This window comes from Hippocampus zosterae, chromosome 14 (genome assembly GCF_025434085.1).
Source record: "Hippocampus zosterae strain Florida chromosome 14, ASM2543408v3, whole genome shotgun sequence".
Lineage (NCBI taxonomy): Eukaryota > Metazoa > Chordata > Actinopteri > Syngnathiformes > Syngnathidae > Hippocampus > Hippocampus zosterae.
The window spans coordinates 4,077,156-4,093,596 of NC_067464.1; the positions used below are offsets into that span (position 1 = coordinate 4,077,156).

Sequence of the window (16,441 nt, forward strand, 5' to 3'; positions counted from 1 at the left end):
AAAATATCTTTGTTTTTTGCTTGTTAAGTATTTATTTAATGCTTACAATTATTCAAATGTCTAAATAATAAAAGAAATATTTATTTAAAAAAATCATAATTACCTACTTTTTATTTTGAAAATATTACAAACTTATAGTGTGGAGAGCATCAGGGTCATGGAATCTGCAGTGGCTACAAGAAGTCTACACACCCCTGTTCAAATCCCAGGTTTTTATGATATTAAAAAAAATGACCAAAATACATTTGAGGGGATATAAAATCAACAACTGATATAATAGGTTTGCACAAGTGTCAGGGTAAGCCTAAGGAGAACAGCTGAACTTTATCAGGGGTTGATCAGAGGCACTTAAAATGGTGGCCGGTTGTACTGGTTATAGGCCACATTAATGGTGGAATTTTTTTTTAATTGTCCTTTTCCCCCCCACCCCCATTCATATCACAAAAAATTTGCATTCTAACAGGGTAATGTGTGTTTCATATCCACTGTATATCTACTCGAGCAGTGTGACTGTATGAAAGACTGCAAAGCTTGTTAAAAATGAGTCACCGGGACGGCTGAATGGTAACGGTTTATTTACATGAAATGTAAACATTCAACTCTGCATGTGAACGTTACGTGTGGTTCAAAAGGCAAACGAACCTGACTGGTATAGAAAAGCACACATGTAAACTGTCAGCATCCTGGTGGGATCGCACAAATGGACCCTCCTCGTCCAGTTTGTCCTACCTACCTACCAACTACTCTTGGTGTTGTTTTCTGTCATTACTTTAAAGTAACATTTATCTTATTAATTGTTTGAGGGGGAGAAAAAGCCCTGTGAGATTTTGGCACACACGTGAAGCAGTTTTAGCTGCAAATATGCGTAAAAATAAGCTAAAATATCGGATACATTTAAAAGATGCTGGTCATTGAACCCTGCTTGGACCGTTCACAGTGTGGCAATACGTCCAGCTGCCCCGCCTTCACATTGTGTCACTGAAATGTCTTATTGTTGTTGTTGTTGTTTTTGCTTTAAAAATACTACACTAGCTGAATAAAAGTGACGAATAAAAGTCTTTCAGTTAGTCCCACTGGATGCCGAGGAGCTCGCAGCTGGCGTCCCAGAGACGCCGGGCAGTCTCCTCACTCCTCCCCTGTGGGGCCACAAAGGCGGGGCTGCAGTCGCTGCAATGCAAATGACAATCAATCAACAGGTTTTTCACCCCCCAAAAAAACATTTTAAAAATTACAGTTTAATCATGATTCTTTTTAAGAAGAAATTTGGAATTTCTTTGTATGTTTGTTATTAATATAAACAATATAATATATATTATATTATTCTATGTCCCATTTATTGAAAGGGAGGGCTACTTATTTTTTTTTAAAAACTGCATTAGTTTTCATGTACAATTAACATTTTTTTTAAATGCCTTTGGTTACTTCCTGTTCCATGAAAATGACATCACATGTGATTGGGTCAGGAAACAACCAATCACGGCTCAGGTGAAGTTTACAAGCTGAGCCGCGATTGGTTGTGAGCACATGTATACATTTCAGATCATTCAAATGTGATGGAAACCAGATTTCCTCATCCCTAATTCTAGCACTTTAATGTGATGTGCAATACTTTTTAGGAGGGTGGTGGACGGGATGAAGTTGTTGTTGTTGTTGTACCTGAAGTGTTTCCCCGAGATGGAGTGCAGCTCCTCAGCCACGGCGCAGTAAATGCTGGTCTGGGCGCCCTCACGGGGCGTCTTCAGAAAGACGGACAAGACGCTGAAGATGATCATCATCAGGGTGGAGTGACGCGTCAGGTCCGAGTTCACTGTGCCGGGGTGGACCGAATTTACCGTCACGTTGCTGCCTAGAAGAAAAGCGTCATGCAGGTCAGCGTCACTCGTATTTTTTATTTTTATTTTTTTTCCCTGATGGCCGATCACCTGTTGTTACCTGAGCAACTGTGATGTCATTTTCAGTCGACAGCAAGTGGCAAAATGGCTGCCCTCCGAGATGGCTAATGGCTGGATTTTATTGCTTAACGCAATACTCCAAAAAAACACGCTATTAATCACAATGCCGTCTTCAGACTAGTCGGGCCACATAGAATATAGTGTAATGAAAACTTTGCGGTTGACTTCCCCTTTCAGCGGTTTCTTATTTGAGGCAGTCGTTTGTTTTGCCAAGTTGCTGCTCATTTGGGTGTAAAAGTGTTTGTTCTAAATTGCTGATTACCGGTAATTGAGAGGGAGGTATTTGTTCATTTTTGACTCTTTGCTAAGTTGAATCCTTGAGGGAGGCAGGTTGAATAAAAAAGAAGAAAAAAAATAAAATCGATTTTTCACCTTTAAGACGTCTTGCCAGCTCTCGAGCAAAGAGCACGTTGGCCAGCTTGCTCTGGCAGTATGCCAGTCCACTGTTGTAGCTTCCCTGGCTGTGCAGGTCGTGCAAGCGGATCCAGCCAAAGTTGTGCGCCAGCGATGAGACCACCACGATCCGCGCCGGAGCGCTGCGCTCCAGTAGGCCCACCAGCAGTGACGTCAACAGGAAGTGACCTTGAAACGGCGGGGGAAATGAACAGCTGCCGGATGCGGTGAGGTTCCCGGTCCGGATCTCACCTAAGTGATTGACACCGATGTGCATCTCGAAGCCGTCGTTAGTCTTTGTGTAGGGACACATCATTACCCCCGCATTGTTGATGAGAATGTGAAGCTGGGTGAAGTCTAAAGAATCGTGACCAAAAAAATATATTTTTGAGAAAACAAACATCAGTTAAGGAACGATGAAATGAGATTTGACAGACTTTTTACCTCGAAGGAATTGTTGCGCAAAGGATCGGATGGAGTAAGTGTCAGCTAAGTCTAGCTCCCGAACCTCCACCTTTGCTTCAGGGTACGCCGCCCGAATGCTGGCTGCTGCCCCCTCGCCTTTGTCCACATCCCGGCACGCCATCACCACCCGAGCCCCTGATCCCGTCAAAATATCAGAAAACAGCTCGTAAGGTTTAAGTCTGAAGATAAATCTGACTAGCCAATAACCTTTTAAGTCTTGCCCTTGATGACCGACCTCCTTTTGTTGTATTTCGGCAATGTGTTTCAAGTCCTTCCAGAGTTTTCGTCAGTGGCTAGCGAGCGTGCTGAACACATTGGCTCATAGTTTTAAGATTCTAACCTCAAAATGCTGCTCGGGTTTTTGCCTACATTCCAAAGACGCGCCAATATTGCGATTGCAATTTAATAGGCGATTATTTAATTCTAGGTCCGTCCTCTTTCATAACAAGCAATAAAGGAATCTGTATTCTAATAAACAATCAGATTTATTATCCATAAATGTTTTGGTCCTCTAGATTAAACTAAGGCAAAATGTCATATTAATGTCAGACCCTGAGTTAATCACCCCCCCCCCCCCAAAAGGAAAAAAAAAAGACATCCAACTTTGTTTGTATAAGCAGTTACGAGGTGAATTTTCCTGAATGTGCCCCCAGTGAAAAAGTAACCTCGAGTGGCCAGGTCCAGGGCAGTCTCCTTCCCGATGCCTGTGTTGGCCCCAGTGATGAGTACCGTCTTCCCGTCCAGACGAGCAGACGATATGCACACGCCTCCTGCCGCATATCTTCTGTGGAAAACACCCATATGGGATTGTATCCAATTGATAAATCCCTCGTGACAAATTGTCCTTATGCTATAGTAAAATGTTCCTATATTTTGTATCTAGCGCGTAATCGAACTGCGGGTCAATGGTTCATGGCAGCACGGTGCACGAGTTAGCATGTCCGTGTCACCGTTCTGACGTTGGAGTTTCAAATCCAGGCTCTGGGCAGCAAATGTTTTTTTTTTCCTTATAATTTTTTTTTTTGATTTTTTGGTATGAAAAGCTATGAGGCCAACACGGAAAATTCATACAATCAAATTGTAATAATATAGAAAATTCTGCAATTGGCTGGGGTTGGGTCCCGGCAAGCCCGTGGCCCTCGTGAGGATAAGCAGCTGAGATAGAAAAGATTAACAAGGTTATGGTGAAAGTGAAAAATGTAAGAAAATGTTTTCAAGAAAGGAGAACAAGTTGTAACTTTTTTTCATCCCTGTAAAATTATTACCACATGGAGAATTATTAGGAGCACTGTAAATTATTAAAATAAAGATACATAAAAATGTTGAGAATACATTTTTTGGGGGGGGAGGCGGTAAAATTAACACTACAAAAAATGAAAATGCCCTCCGTAAAAGTACAATTATAATTGTCTGACTTCTTGGGGAAAAAAAACGTTACATATGTGGATCATTCGTTATCTATAAATTTATGTAAGTTCTCATCATATTTGTACTTATCCTCATTTATTTTATTTTGTTTTAATTGCAAAAATAGTCTGCTTAATTATTGACCCGCACGGCGTGAACGACGTCTGGAGGTACGAGCACGCCATGGAGCGCGCAGAGGTCCTGACCAATGGCGCATCTGACCCCGCCCATATGGCTGATGTTCCCGCCCACTCGCAGCCTCTTGATTGGCCTGCACCTTTACCACCCCCTGCCCACTTCTCAATCGGCAGCCAATATCGTATGAAATTAGAGCGAATTAAATACAACATAACCTTAAATGGGGATTTGTTTTGTTACACGACGGGGACATCCCTCGCCATCCTAATTCTAATATGCGTCAAAGAAGAGAAATACGTGTTGTCACACGAATCCATGTCAAAGCGTCAAAAGATGGGTTCTTACCGTATGTAAGGAGCGAATAAAACCACCAGGAACGTCACCGCGGCGAGGCCGGCGAGAAATAAGAAAACCCACATCGTTGGAGTACGGATGGATGCTGTGGTGGGTGCTTGGTAGCACAACAGCTGATGCGGGTGGCTAAGCGGGGGTGTCTTAAAGCGAGCGATGCTGCGCAAATGGCATCATGGGTTGTGTAGTTCCATTTTTTTCCTATTGCATTTACATTTGTGAGAATATAATTAAGACAGGATGAATTCCAATTCCGATTTTTGTGGCTGAACGCGTGTTCATCGAAGCTTCTTGGGTCGAACAACTCGTTTGGTAGAACTTGACTTGCAAAAGACATCCAACATCGCTGAATGCATACTTCTCTATTTCTGCTTTGTGTCACAAAGTTCAGAATCAAATCTCATCAAGCAATTCCACTATGTCAAAACTGGAAGCGCCAGTTTAGGCAAAAGTCAAAATTCACCTTGAAATGGAACAAAAAAATTCAGAGGATATTTTTAATTTCATAATCACACACTTATTGAACCACTTAAAACTAAAGTACATTGCAAAATTCTCTGAAAATAAAATCCTTCATTAATTCTACGAAGTAGGGTGACAATGATTTTGCGGACAAAAATGTAAATAAAGAGAAGTAAAATTACGACTTTATTCTACGAGAGTATTAGTATTTGAGGCATAATGAAATTTTCAATGGCATTATTTTCACGCTGGAGGGAATAAAATATGATTCAACATATTCGAATGAAACATTGGAACATTATAAATTGTCCCTAAATGTGAGTGTGAGGCGCGGATGGTTGTTCGTCAATGGGTGCCCCGCAACCACTTCGACACTACAGTACCCAGAAGACACGAAGAATAGGTGTTCAAGATGTGCCTGCAAAAATTAGTGCAGTAATTTTGAACCTGCATTAAAATAGAGAAGACTTTTCAATCGTTATTGTTAACATAAAAATAATTGAATAATGTACAGAACGCAATATTGTTTGTTGAAACGGCATTTTTTAAAAACCAGTCTTTGATTTTTGATCAGGAGGACTTCTTTGCCAATAGATCACGAGGACCATCATGCGGAAATAATTTGGCTTTCCCATAATTTGACCCAACTGCTTTATTTGCCATCCTTAATAACCCCTCAAAGGAGCTAGAATTGAGTTGTTGGTCAATTACCATGTCGTCGGAGGAATTTGAAAAGTTGCACGAAATCTATAGGTCCTTGTACGAGGAGCTAAAGCGAATGCCGGAGAGGCTGTTGAGGAGCCATGGAGGTGCCAAATACATACCGAATTCTACAGTTCTCTAGCTCAGCAACACATTTGAATGGAATATTGACAACCTTGGTGTTTTTGTTCATCCACAGAGGAGAAAAAGAGCTTGTTGAGGGCCTTCGACGAGAGGAAAGAGGAGGCAGAGGAAATTGTGAGCCACCCTGATTGTTTTGGAAATGTTAGCTAGCAAGCCGTCATGTTTGCAGCACCCGCACAGTCTAAATAGTTGCAGGAAAAGCTTTGCAACATTCGTTTTTTAAAGGGGCAAACATCAAACAATAAGTTTGAACGTGTATTGTGAAGTTGGTGCACTGAACGCAACTGCCACCTATTACTTTGGTCGACTTTGATTTTTTTTCAGCCCAATTTCAAACCAAAATGGTCCACTTCCTGTTAATTATGTGTTGGAAGTTTGTTGTTGTTTTCTCTCTCTCTCTCTCTCGCTCTCGCTCTCTCTACCAGGAGTATGTCCTGGATTGACTCATCCACCCAATTTCTTGGCAGTTGCTCAAACTGATGTAATTGGCTTACTCCTAAAACTCAATTTCATTTGGAAAAGCAAAGTTCACGCTCGCTTCACAATGAAAAGCAAGTGATGTGTCATGGCTTGTAATCTTCAGATCAAAACGCCACAGGAATGCGCTCCAACCCTGTATTTATTTCCTGATTAGAGCCGTTATCTTCCCTCGGCATGCAAACAAGAACAACCATGTCCTCGTTTCATCTCAGCTACAGGGGATGGACGAGGAGTTGCGCGACGCTCCGCCCTCCTACCGAAATTCCATGAGAACCAAGCTGCGTATCTACCAGCGCGACCTCGCTAAGCTGCAGCGTGATGTCAAGAATTCGGCACAGCTGCAGTCGGACGGAAGTCACGGCGGCATCTATTCATCGCAAAACCAACAAAGCGTGAGTGTGGAAAGAACTGGCATGTTGATCTTTATAGCATCAACATAGCCATCCCATGTCACTCGCTGGCCACTCCACATCTTGATGAAAATTTTGATACTTGGGTCTTGCTGACATTTTCTCGTGGCTGCAGTCAGGCAAGGTAGCTTTATTTATATAATGCAAAAGTATACACAAGGTAACTCCGCACAAGCAAAGAAGAAACAAGACCATAGCATAGAAACATTTGACAAAATGTAAACCTAAGCAGAACACTTTAAAAACTTTTAGAAGCAACTAAGAAAAAATATTTTTACATTTTAGAAGACCGTCTTCAAAGACATGGGTTGATCGATTCTGATTGATAGCCACAACCATTTTCTGAATAGACCACACCCCACGCCTACATGATTTTCTCTCAGGATGATCATTCGGAGACATCCAACCATCGTCCCTTTGCCAATTGTGATCGCATGAGGAAGGTGGTTCACTGTCAAAATGGCTTAAGACTGTTTTTTCGTCCCTCTTTTGTTCCAGACGCGCGTCCAATCGCAGCGGGCCTTGCTCCTCCAGGGCACCGAGTCGCTGAATAACGCCACGCAGAGCATCGAGCGCAGCCACCGCCTCGCCGCAGAGTCGGAGCACATCGGCACCGACATCATCGAGGAGCTCGGCGGGCAACGGGAGCAACTGGATCGGGCCAGGGACCGAGTGAGTGTATTTCAAAAGGGCGCCTGCCGTGGGATGCTTTCAACTTAAAACTGGAACGGAAACGAATGCTTGTCGTCAATTTTGGGGGTTAACAAGCCGCCGTGAGGCAGGCCTCGGAGGGGCGGAGGAAATGGCACATCGTTGAAGGACACCATGCTATGTTTTTTTTTTTCCATGCTGAATTGATAGCCATGCTAGCATGTAAATACTGTACTGCCAAAAGCTTGTTACAAGCCACTGTGTCCACAGACATGTACTGCGCTGTGTTTGAACACAGATTAGATGTGCGTGATTGTTCTGGGGGTTTTTTGTTTTGTTTTTTTTAGCTGGTGAATACAGGAGAGAACCTCAGTCGCACGCGGAAAATCCTTCGTTCTATGTCTCGACGGTAAGTGTGAGCTCAGAGTTGATGTGGTCCAACAGTGGAACCTCCCAAGTCGAATGCATTCCCCTTTCCGGGAACCGATCGCTTGAGTTCATTCATTTTTTTTGTTCCGTTTTCCTGACAGGCCGGAAGGGAAAATAGAATTGTCAAGTCAAAGTCAATATTTCAGCAATTCTGCCAGGGTGTGTAAACTTATGAGCGCAAATCTAACTAGAGAGAAAAGCGAAGCGCTGTGAAAGAAAACCATAACGTACAAGAGCAGTTCTGGCTTGTGCGCACGATTTGTGACGTTCCACTGCGGGTTTGAGTGACGCAAACGATTGGCTGACGTGCTTTGCTGACCTCCTCCGTCAGGCTCATGACAAACAAGCTGCTGCTGGCTGTCATCATTCTCATGGAACTGGCCATTCTGGGTGCTGTCGTTTACCTCAAGTTCTTTCGGCGATGAGGGTGAAGGAGGGGGTAAAAAGCCTTCGGTCCAGACCTGCTTTCGGGTCCACGAGGGCTTCCCGATTGTTCGGCTTTCAATGAGGATTCCTCACCCCATGAGTGACAGAATCAAATATGCACTATTTGATCAGACTGTGAAGACAGAGAAATCCCTATGGAAGGAAGTTCCGGACGTCTGCGGACCAGAAAATGAAGGCGGCACTGGACCCGCAACGTGGTCTATGGCAGCCTGTGTTGAACTTGAGGTACTTTGTTTAGCAATAGTCAAGATCAGAACACACAGCACAGTTTCTGTCTTCATTTGTTTTCAACAACTTTGCTTTGGATTGCTCAGGTTATTTATTATTATGCTCTAATCAATATACCCCCCAAAAGTTGCTCTGTTCGTTTCTATACAGATTGCTCTTATTTCTGAAGGCCAAACGGCTTTGATCACAGTCAGCTTTGGCAAATCTTTTTCGTCTTTTTGTTGCCTTTTTTTTTTTTTACTTAAAAGTTTGCCAGGTATTTTCACTGCGACGATCTTTAGCCCTTTCGCACTGCACGGTGACAGCATCAGAGTTAGAGCCGTTATTTCTTGAAGCTTGCGATGCTGGTGTCAGACGAGCACTTTCTGGTCCAACGAAAAACATCTCTTCTACATTTTATGGCAAGAAGTCCAGTAAATACGATGACATATGGATGTAGCACCGATTTGGCCATTTTTGAGTGTGAAGCCAAACTGGTGTTTGGAGGCGCACGGCCCGACTGAGCTGCTGGACTAACACTAGCAATCGCACCGCCTTGGTGTGAAAATTGCCAACTCGCATTGTTTTACGCCTTCCTGATTCATGACAACTTCAGATTTTTGCTTTATTTTGAATCATTTAATCCGTTGATCAGATTGTGAATTGTTTCCCAAATGAGTAATTCTTCCAAGGACCTGCTTTCCCTTTTAGCCCTTTCATGCACCCTATAACATGATAAGCTGTCCACTGCAGATATCTTTAAACCACAACTGTGAGTTCTTCTTTGTTGATGAATATCTAAGATGTTTTTTTAATGTCTCTTGAGAATGAACCTTGACAGATGATTAAAAAACAACTACAGTATTCCAAATAGTTTCTTCATAAATATCTTGAAATTTTTTAAGTGGTGGTCCTGAGACTGAACCTTGAGGAACTCCTTAAAAAAACTTCCAATGAGCTGCTTTGTTGTTGAATGTTTTTAAGAGTATTTATGACCCCCCAAAACAAATAGGAAAAACAGCAATTAATTACGTGCTTACGGTTTATAATTAATATAAATTTATATTTTTTTTTAACTCGTTCAGATTCAACCTTGAAAGAAAAAAAAATATATTGTCAAAAAATGGCACCCGGACAGCAAATCACTTAAGATGGAAGACCAGAAAATAAACTCTTTAATACAAGTACATAAATGCCTGGAAAGTTAGTGGTTTTAATTTAATTTGAAATTGTAGCTTCGAGCCTTTGAATTAAAGTTTGTGTAACATTGTTTATACTCACACATTTTGTATTACAGTATTAGTTGTTTCAATGTAAATGGAAAAAAAAATAAACAGGAAAATACAAGTGTATACCCATATGAATTTCTACTTCTCGCTACATCTACAAAAACACTTGCAGAATGTTTCTAATCACTAGTTTTTTTTTAAAACCAAACCTAAAAAATAAATAGCAGGCATCCATCCCTTCTCGCATAAAATAGCTAAATAAATAAGTCGTGTTTGCTCTCTCAATTGTTACATAACAAACCCTTGGAGACAGACAGACAAATACTTTCTGCGGTAAAAAAAAAAAAACGAACACTGCGGCTCTTGGATTCAGTTTAGATTTTTTGGGGGGTGGGCAGGGTGGGGCGAGGAGGGGCAGGGTTTTTTACGCAACACTGTGGAATGCTTTTGGCGTGTTGGAAGAAGTCTGTGGTTTTGTTTGCTCCCGAGCTCTCAGAGGCAAAGCTGCTCCGTGTCGACGTGGTCCTTTGTCGACGGGATCTCGTCAATGACCCCGTGGGCGCCCTCTCTCGTCTGCCCCAGGGATGACGCGATGACGTCGACGGCCAACGAGGCGGTCGCTTGCGCGGCTGCCCGGGTCGACCCCACCACAGGGTTCACCTCCACCATGTCGATCACCGACAGCAGACCTGCACGAGTTACGAGAGTCGGACGTGTTAGAAAACATCAGGTCTGAATCAAGGGGGGGTGCGGTGGTGGTGGTGGGGGGGCATTTTTTTGCATACCTGTGTTGTGAACTTCCTCTGTGATGTAGATGCCCTCCCTGTAGGTCAACCCTCCGTTTACCGGCGTTCCCGTAGCGGGAGCCAGAGACGGGTCGAATGCATCAATGTCAAAGCTCAAGTGGATGGGTCTTTGTTTTCTGTCCGGGGGGGGGGGGGGGGGGGGTGAAAGGTTTTCTTTTAAAGAACTCAACTTGGATTATAGAAGTCAAGCCAGTCATCTTTGACGGTTTACCTTGCCAGTACGTGATCGAGAGCAACCTCGGTGACCCTTTGGATGCCGAGTCTGTCGATATCCCTCATGGTGAAGTACTGGATCCCCAAGTTCTTCAGGATGTGGCTGTTAAACACGCACAAAATCTCAAACCAGAGGCGGCGAAAGTAAAGAGATCACGAAAGATATGTTCTCAAATATAGGGAGTAAAATGTAAACAAGTGCAGGTAAATGAAAAAAAATGATTTCAATTGGATCAAGTATTTGTACTTTGTTGTTGACTTCTACTTACTACTCGCCGGGGTCCACATCCCGAAGCCCGATATACACCAGGTCCCTGCAGGAGAGGAATGGCTTCACCCACGAGAACCCCGGGAGATCTGGCACCTGCGTCGGGACGTGCACAAAAAGGTGAAGTTGACTTGGAACGGCCGTCGATGAGTCATCCTCCATTTTCCGAACTTGACTGCGTCTCACCTTGTCTTGCAGCTCTTTGAGCATGAAGGCCACCGGCTGCCCGTGGAGGTTCCCCGAAGGCGACGTCTCGGGTGTGTTCACATCGGCGTGTGCGTCGACCCAGATGACGCAAAGGTCAGGACACTGTTGGGCGTGGCCCGCCACGGATCCGATTCCAAGGCTTTGGATGAGAAGCAAATGGCGACTTATCAATAGGCGGGAAATTACTTTTTTTTGGGGTGGGGGGGGCAGTTTCTGTGGTTACCTGTGGTCCCCTCCCAGCATGACCAAGGTGTGACCAGCACCCACCGCTCTGCTCACAGCGCCCGAGAGCTTCTTTGTGGCGGCACCCACCGTGCGAGGGAACTTCACGTTCATGTAGGGCTCATCCAGCTCCGGGTAGTGGAAGGTGAGGTCGCCAAAGTCGTGCACGGCGTAATCTGACACCGTGGAACACAAGACTCGGCAAGTTACACGCAGGCACAGACACTCGCGCCGCATAGATTCATCGGTTACGCTTGCAGCCTACTACGAATGGCTGCTTTTTTGAGGGATTTAGATTTGAGCCCTGCACCATAAAACAAAATTGCATCCGTAATTGACGGCCAGCTAAAAAGGTTTCGAATTGATGCCACAAAATGGTGCTGAAGCTTTCCCGTCGCTTCAATGTAGCTTTTTGGCACCAAGATTGTGTAGAAACATTTTCATATGAGGCGTCTTATCACCCTTCTACTTTGATTTTTTTTAAGTGCTTCAGCATATCCACAGATTTTTTTTTTAGGCGTGCTTATTCTGGGGGTCTGTTTTCATTTTGTTTGCGATGTTGGTCTTAGTCATTGTCTTAGGCAAATTACTGGTAACCTCCCAGGCCTGTTTTACTTGGGAACATTATGTAATCAAGAGTAAACAAAAACCAGCACTCCGACAATTTATCTTGCTTGGTAGTACACTAAAGACTTTTCTTTTTTACATTTTAATTCCCATTGAGCAACATTAAATTTGGTCGGTGTGTCCATTAAGACTCGACCCACAAAAAGTCTCAATATTCTGTGGCCTAAGAGACCAGGACATCAGCTATTTTGGTTTAGAATTTGATGGAAAATTCCCAAATTCTCAGCAACATGAAATTTGGTCATTTTGTCGATCGTATGCAAACCCACAAAAAAAGTGTCAAAATACCAACAAAGGAAGTCTGCAATTTTTGTTAGAAGCAGCCCGTGCCCTAAATGTTGAAAGAGCGTTGTGTCAAACTCGAGGCCAACCACATCAGTTTATGTCAAATTATGTGCATCGACTTGTTTCCTCCTAAAATACCAAAAATTACAAATTGCAAACAACATTGAGATATTGTAATTGTTTGATGTGTCCAACCCCACTTAAATTATATTTTTAAAACTTGTATTTGATTTTAAAAGTAGTCATCCATCAATTTGTTTGACATATGTGATCATTTAAGCCGTTCATATATATTTATATGCTTTTAGAGTCATAATTGCCATTCAAGGAAAAACCATAACTATGATGTAGCCTGTGACAAAAATGAGCTTGACTGCGCCGTGATGGGGATTTTGTCCGATTGCGTATACTAGACAGAAAAGGGAATGCTGAACCATAACCTATTGTTCCGGGCCTTTTCAGCGCACCTATGCCGCAAATCCACTGACACAACGTTTACTTGTGCAACTTCCAATATGATGAGTCATTCCGTGCCAGCCTCCTGTGCAAGAGCCATTTTACATTCCTTATGCAACACCACACCCTTCAACTCACGAGCTAGGGTTACAGTCGAGGCAATGGATGTCGAGCAAATATTTAGAGTTGATATGGGGGCAACGTCAACGCAGATGACTGTGTAGTCTTACCATACTGCCCTGGTGGGAGGGGGATCGGGGGGGGGGGGGGGGCAGGACCCATTACCTTTCGCAGGCACGTCAGAAATAGACTGACGGACAATTCTGAAGTGGTCCTGTTATTACGCAAGGTTCCAGCTATGTATAGTGTCCACGTGGTGGCCCTGCGCTTTTAATGGACACGGCGACCAGATACATGTCGGATGTATGATCCACCCGAATCAATCATTACTTTGTGCCATAAGGTAGATCGACCGTGATCGATAAGACCGCCGCGACGGACGTGCGCCGCCGACAGAAACAATGTGGCCATATCGCGAAAGCCGATGTTGACGGACGGACTTTGTGGTGCTTGCCAAAAAATGACAAACATAGCAACGTTGCCTCGAAATGACGAGTAATTGAATAAAGTTGCAAATATTTAAACATCTCTACAATAAGGCAAATAAATAAAAAATTAGCACAATTTAATATTTTTGTTCAAAGTCATATTTTAAATATTTAAAAAAAAAATCACGCCAACCAAAACTAAACAAAAAAAATTGAAATGATTCCACAAAAATAAACATTTTTAATTTAAAAAAAATCTAATATTTTCTATTGCGGCGTACTGTCTAACTTGTACCTTGAACTCATCGGTATAGCTCCCTCCCTTTTACCCCTTGTTGGGTCAAAACCTTGATCCAGCGTGCTGAGTCCAATCTTCACCTCAATGGGATGGGTAGAAATAACCCAGCATTGGATCTGCCCTATTTCACTTTATTTGAGCTTCTTTTGACCCAGCAGTTTTAAGACTTCAGGCCCCAAACAGTCTGGATTCTTGGCGGCTAATTCCAATATTTGGCAGAATAAAATTCAGACCTGACTTGGATTTGAACCCTGCGCCCAATATCAGCGGTGTTCCCCAGTGACACACTCACCCACCAGCATTTTCCAAGAATGCTTCATTAACTTTACTTCAACTTCGGTTCACACACACAACTGTCCAAAAAATGACAACTAGGTTTACCCCTTCAACCTGCTCAAATCGAATCTTCAACCCAATTTGTTGGGTCCAAATAAGGAACCCAAACTTGGGTAAAAGCAACCCAACATTCCCAAAGTCCACAGTGAGTCGGTTAGAAAAACAACACGGCATCCTACTGTGCTGCTGGTTAAATTAAATGATGTGACAATTATCTGCAGCATTTTCACACCTGTCATTGTGTTGTAATTATTGCGCGGCACTTTCTTTGCTTGAGGACTCGACGCATCATTTACATACTTGGTTCCAGCCTCCCATTCCTTAGAGACTCTCGAGTTGTTTGTTACTGCAATAGTATGTAGCTCATTTTACTGGAATCAAATTAAATCCATTTTCCGATCCGCTTGATCCTCACTAGGGTCGCAGGGGTTGCTGGAGCCTATTCCAGCCGTCTTCGGGCAGTAGGCGGGGGACACCCTGAACCGGTTGCCAGCCAATCTCAGGGCAGGAATCAAATTCCTTGTGTGTTTTATATACTTGGTCAAGAAAGATGATTCGGATTGGGTCAACATTTTGATCCAACAAAGTGTAAAAAAAAAACAAAAAACTATCCATACTAATTTTATCACAGAGATTCTCAGGGCTTGCCCTCATGAGCAGTTTTTACACCAGATGGCCATCCGGATGTACCCCACCAATTTTTTTCTAGGCAATATCACTTCTTGAAATGCTAATTGTGAATAGGAGGAATGTAGAGTTGGATAGCTGATATATTCTTTTAGAAGGGGCTAGGTTGAACATAGATCTCCATCCATACTCTGTACCGTTTATCCGAGAGGGGAAGTCGGTTTGCGCTTTGACAACACGGGGTAAATCCCCCTTTATGACGTTTTTTGCGCGCGTGGGAGTGGGACGTGCCGCGACACCACATTGGTCAAGTTTCACAAAAAAAGAAGGGGAAAAAGGCGCAATGCGTACCCTTTGTGGACTGCGGATTCGGAAGGAAGGAAGGGTCTACTTTGTCTGCAGTTTCGGAGCATGCGCAGTGCGAACACGTGGGGCTGAGACGCCATTGCAGTTTATTGAAAAATTAAACGAATTACAATCGGTTACGTGAATTGAGCAAAAATGATACTCAAAAGATATCGATAGTTCTTGTACGCTTGTCGGTAAAAATACATACGCGTGTGTATGAATACCTCGGTGAGGTAACAGTTCAAATCTGGTTATGTAACGCCGGTTCTCACCTAAACCGGAGAGCCGCTCGATGAGCCCCGCATCCCTGATCACTTTAGGGCCGTGTTCCACCCCTCTTCTTTTCTAGACAAAATAAAACATATCACATTGAATTGTTAAATGTTACGTTTACGAGCTTTGTCGGGTAAATAATATAGTGATACAATCTTTTGTTTTTTTTGTTTTTTTACCTGTCCTTGGGAAAAGGGAGCCCCCAGCACGGCCACCGACTGGGCTCGTCTCGGCTGGCCGCCTGTGAGTGCCCGAGTACGGGCAATTTTTATCAGATGTCCCCTGAGAGCCATGGTTCTCTTCTCCTCTCAGTCCCCGCCGTGCGTCTGACGAAAGACCGGCGCGATGTTGCCTCTGGTTCAGATGCCAAACGTGACCCGTCCCGTCACAAGTTCCGGTTTGAAGGAGGTCTACAACAACTACTTAATATTCATAAGACGAGCAAACGAGATAAACTCAGGGCCGTCCTTGATTATTTGTCTTTTCCAATCGCGCTTGGGAGTTGAATCCCGATTGAAGGTCGGAAATGGTGTCGTTACTTATGTCCACACACTGAACGGGCCCTTCTTAATTCCACACCCGATGACGCCAGCCAGTGACACACCTTCACGGGGGCCAATGAAACGCGGCGAAATAAGGGGGTTCATGTTGTGGGCGTGGTCTGTTTGCAAGCCGAGGGAACAAAAGTGCGTGACAGTGGAGTTGAAAGTGGAAATTTCCACGAACGGGCGCAGCCGAGCGTGGGTTGATAGGATTGTTTACATTGTGACACCTGTTCCAAGCACAGATTTTAACCACGTGCTTGTCAAAAACATTGGAACATTTGACACAAAACACGCAAACACCTATTGATTCACTATCACGCACGCGCGCACACACACACACAACGGTTACAATAATTTTATATATACAGAATATTATATATTCTTTTACATGTCAGGTTCCGCATGAAAATGGTTTATTTCCAACTACTCTAAAGGTGTTCTCCCTTCAGTGATTGATTATTTATAACATGGCCGCTACCCACTTTTTCCAATGAGGGGCTACAGAACAAGTACAC

At 43.4% G+C, this 16,441-nt stretch overlaps 3 protein-coding genes across 4 annotated transcripts; 1 reads left to right on the forward strand and 2 right to left on the reverse strand.

The window, feature by feature from the left end:
* Nucleotides 1-558: 558 nt before the first annotated feature.
* Nucleotides 559-5,073, reverse strand: rdh12 (retinol dehydrogenase 12). Of its 2 annotated transcripts, none has more exons than XM_052087009.1 (7): nucleotides 4,701-5,073; nucleotides 3,476-3,591; nucleotides 2,790-2,945; nucleotides 2,598-2,702; nucleotides 2,325-2,534; nucleotides 1,657-1,846; nucleotides 559-1,167 (listed from the first exon to the last, which is right to left on the reverse strand). In XM_052087009.1, the coding sequence occupies exons 1-7, from the start codon at nucleotides 4,772-4,774 to the stop codon at nucleotides 1,065-1,067; spliced, it is 954 nt and encodes a 317-aa protein (XP_051942969.1). In that variant the 5' UTR covers nucleotides 4,775-5,073; the 3' UTR covers nucleotides 559-1,064. The 2 variants fall into 2 exon arrangements, with proteins under 2 accessions (XP_051942969.1, XP_051942968.1); XM_052087008.1 differs by having other exon boundaries at nucleotides 3,476-3,594; nucleotides 4,701-5,072.
* A 669-nt stretch (nucleotides 5,074-5,742) lies between these two features.
* vti1b (vesicle transport through interaction with t-SNAREs 1B) lies at nucleotides 5,743-9,499 on the forward strand. Its single transcript, XM_052087010.1, has 6 exons — nucleotides 5,743-5,977; nucleotides 6,070-6,128; nucleotides 6,707-6,886; nucleotides 7,403-7,576; nucleotides 7,903-7,964; nucleotides 8,316-9,499. The coding sequence occupies exons 1-6, from the start codon at nucleotides 5,881-5,883 to the stop codon at nucleotides 8,407-8,409; spliced, it is 666 nt and encodes a 221-aa protein (XP_051942970.1). The 5' UTR covers nucleotides 5,743-5,880; the 3' UTR covers nucleotides 8,410-9,499.
* A 296-nt stretch (nucleotides 9,500-9,795) lies between these two features.
* Nucleotides 9,796-15,976, reverse strand: arg2 (arginase 2). The gene is made up of 8 exons (XM_052087007.1): nucleotides 15,561-15,976; nucleotides 15,381-15,453; nucleotides 11,585-11,759; nucleotides 11,341-11,500; nucleotides 11,156-11,250; nucleotides 10,885-10,989; nucleotides 10,653-10,789; nucleotides 9,796-10,556 (listed from the first exon to the last, which is right to left on the reverse strand). The coding sequence occupies exons 1-8, from the start codon at nucleotides 15,672-15,674 to the stop codon at nucleotides 10,360-10,362; spliced, it is 1,056 nt and encodes a 351-aa protein (XP_051942967.1). The 5' UTR covers nucleotides 15,675-15,976; the 3' UTR covers nucleotides 9,796-10,359.
* Nucleotides 15,977-16,441: the final 465 nt, after the last annotated feature.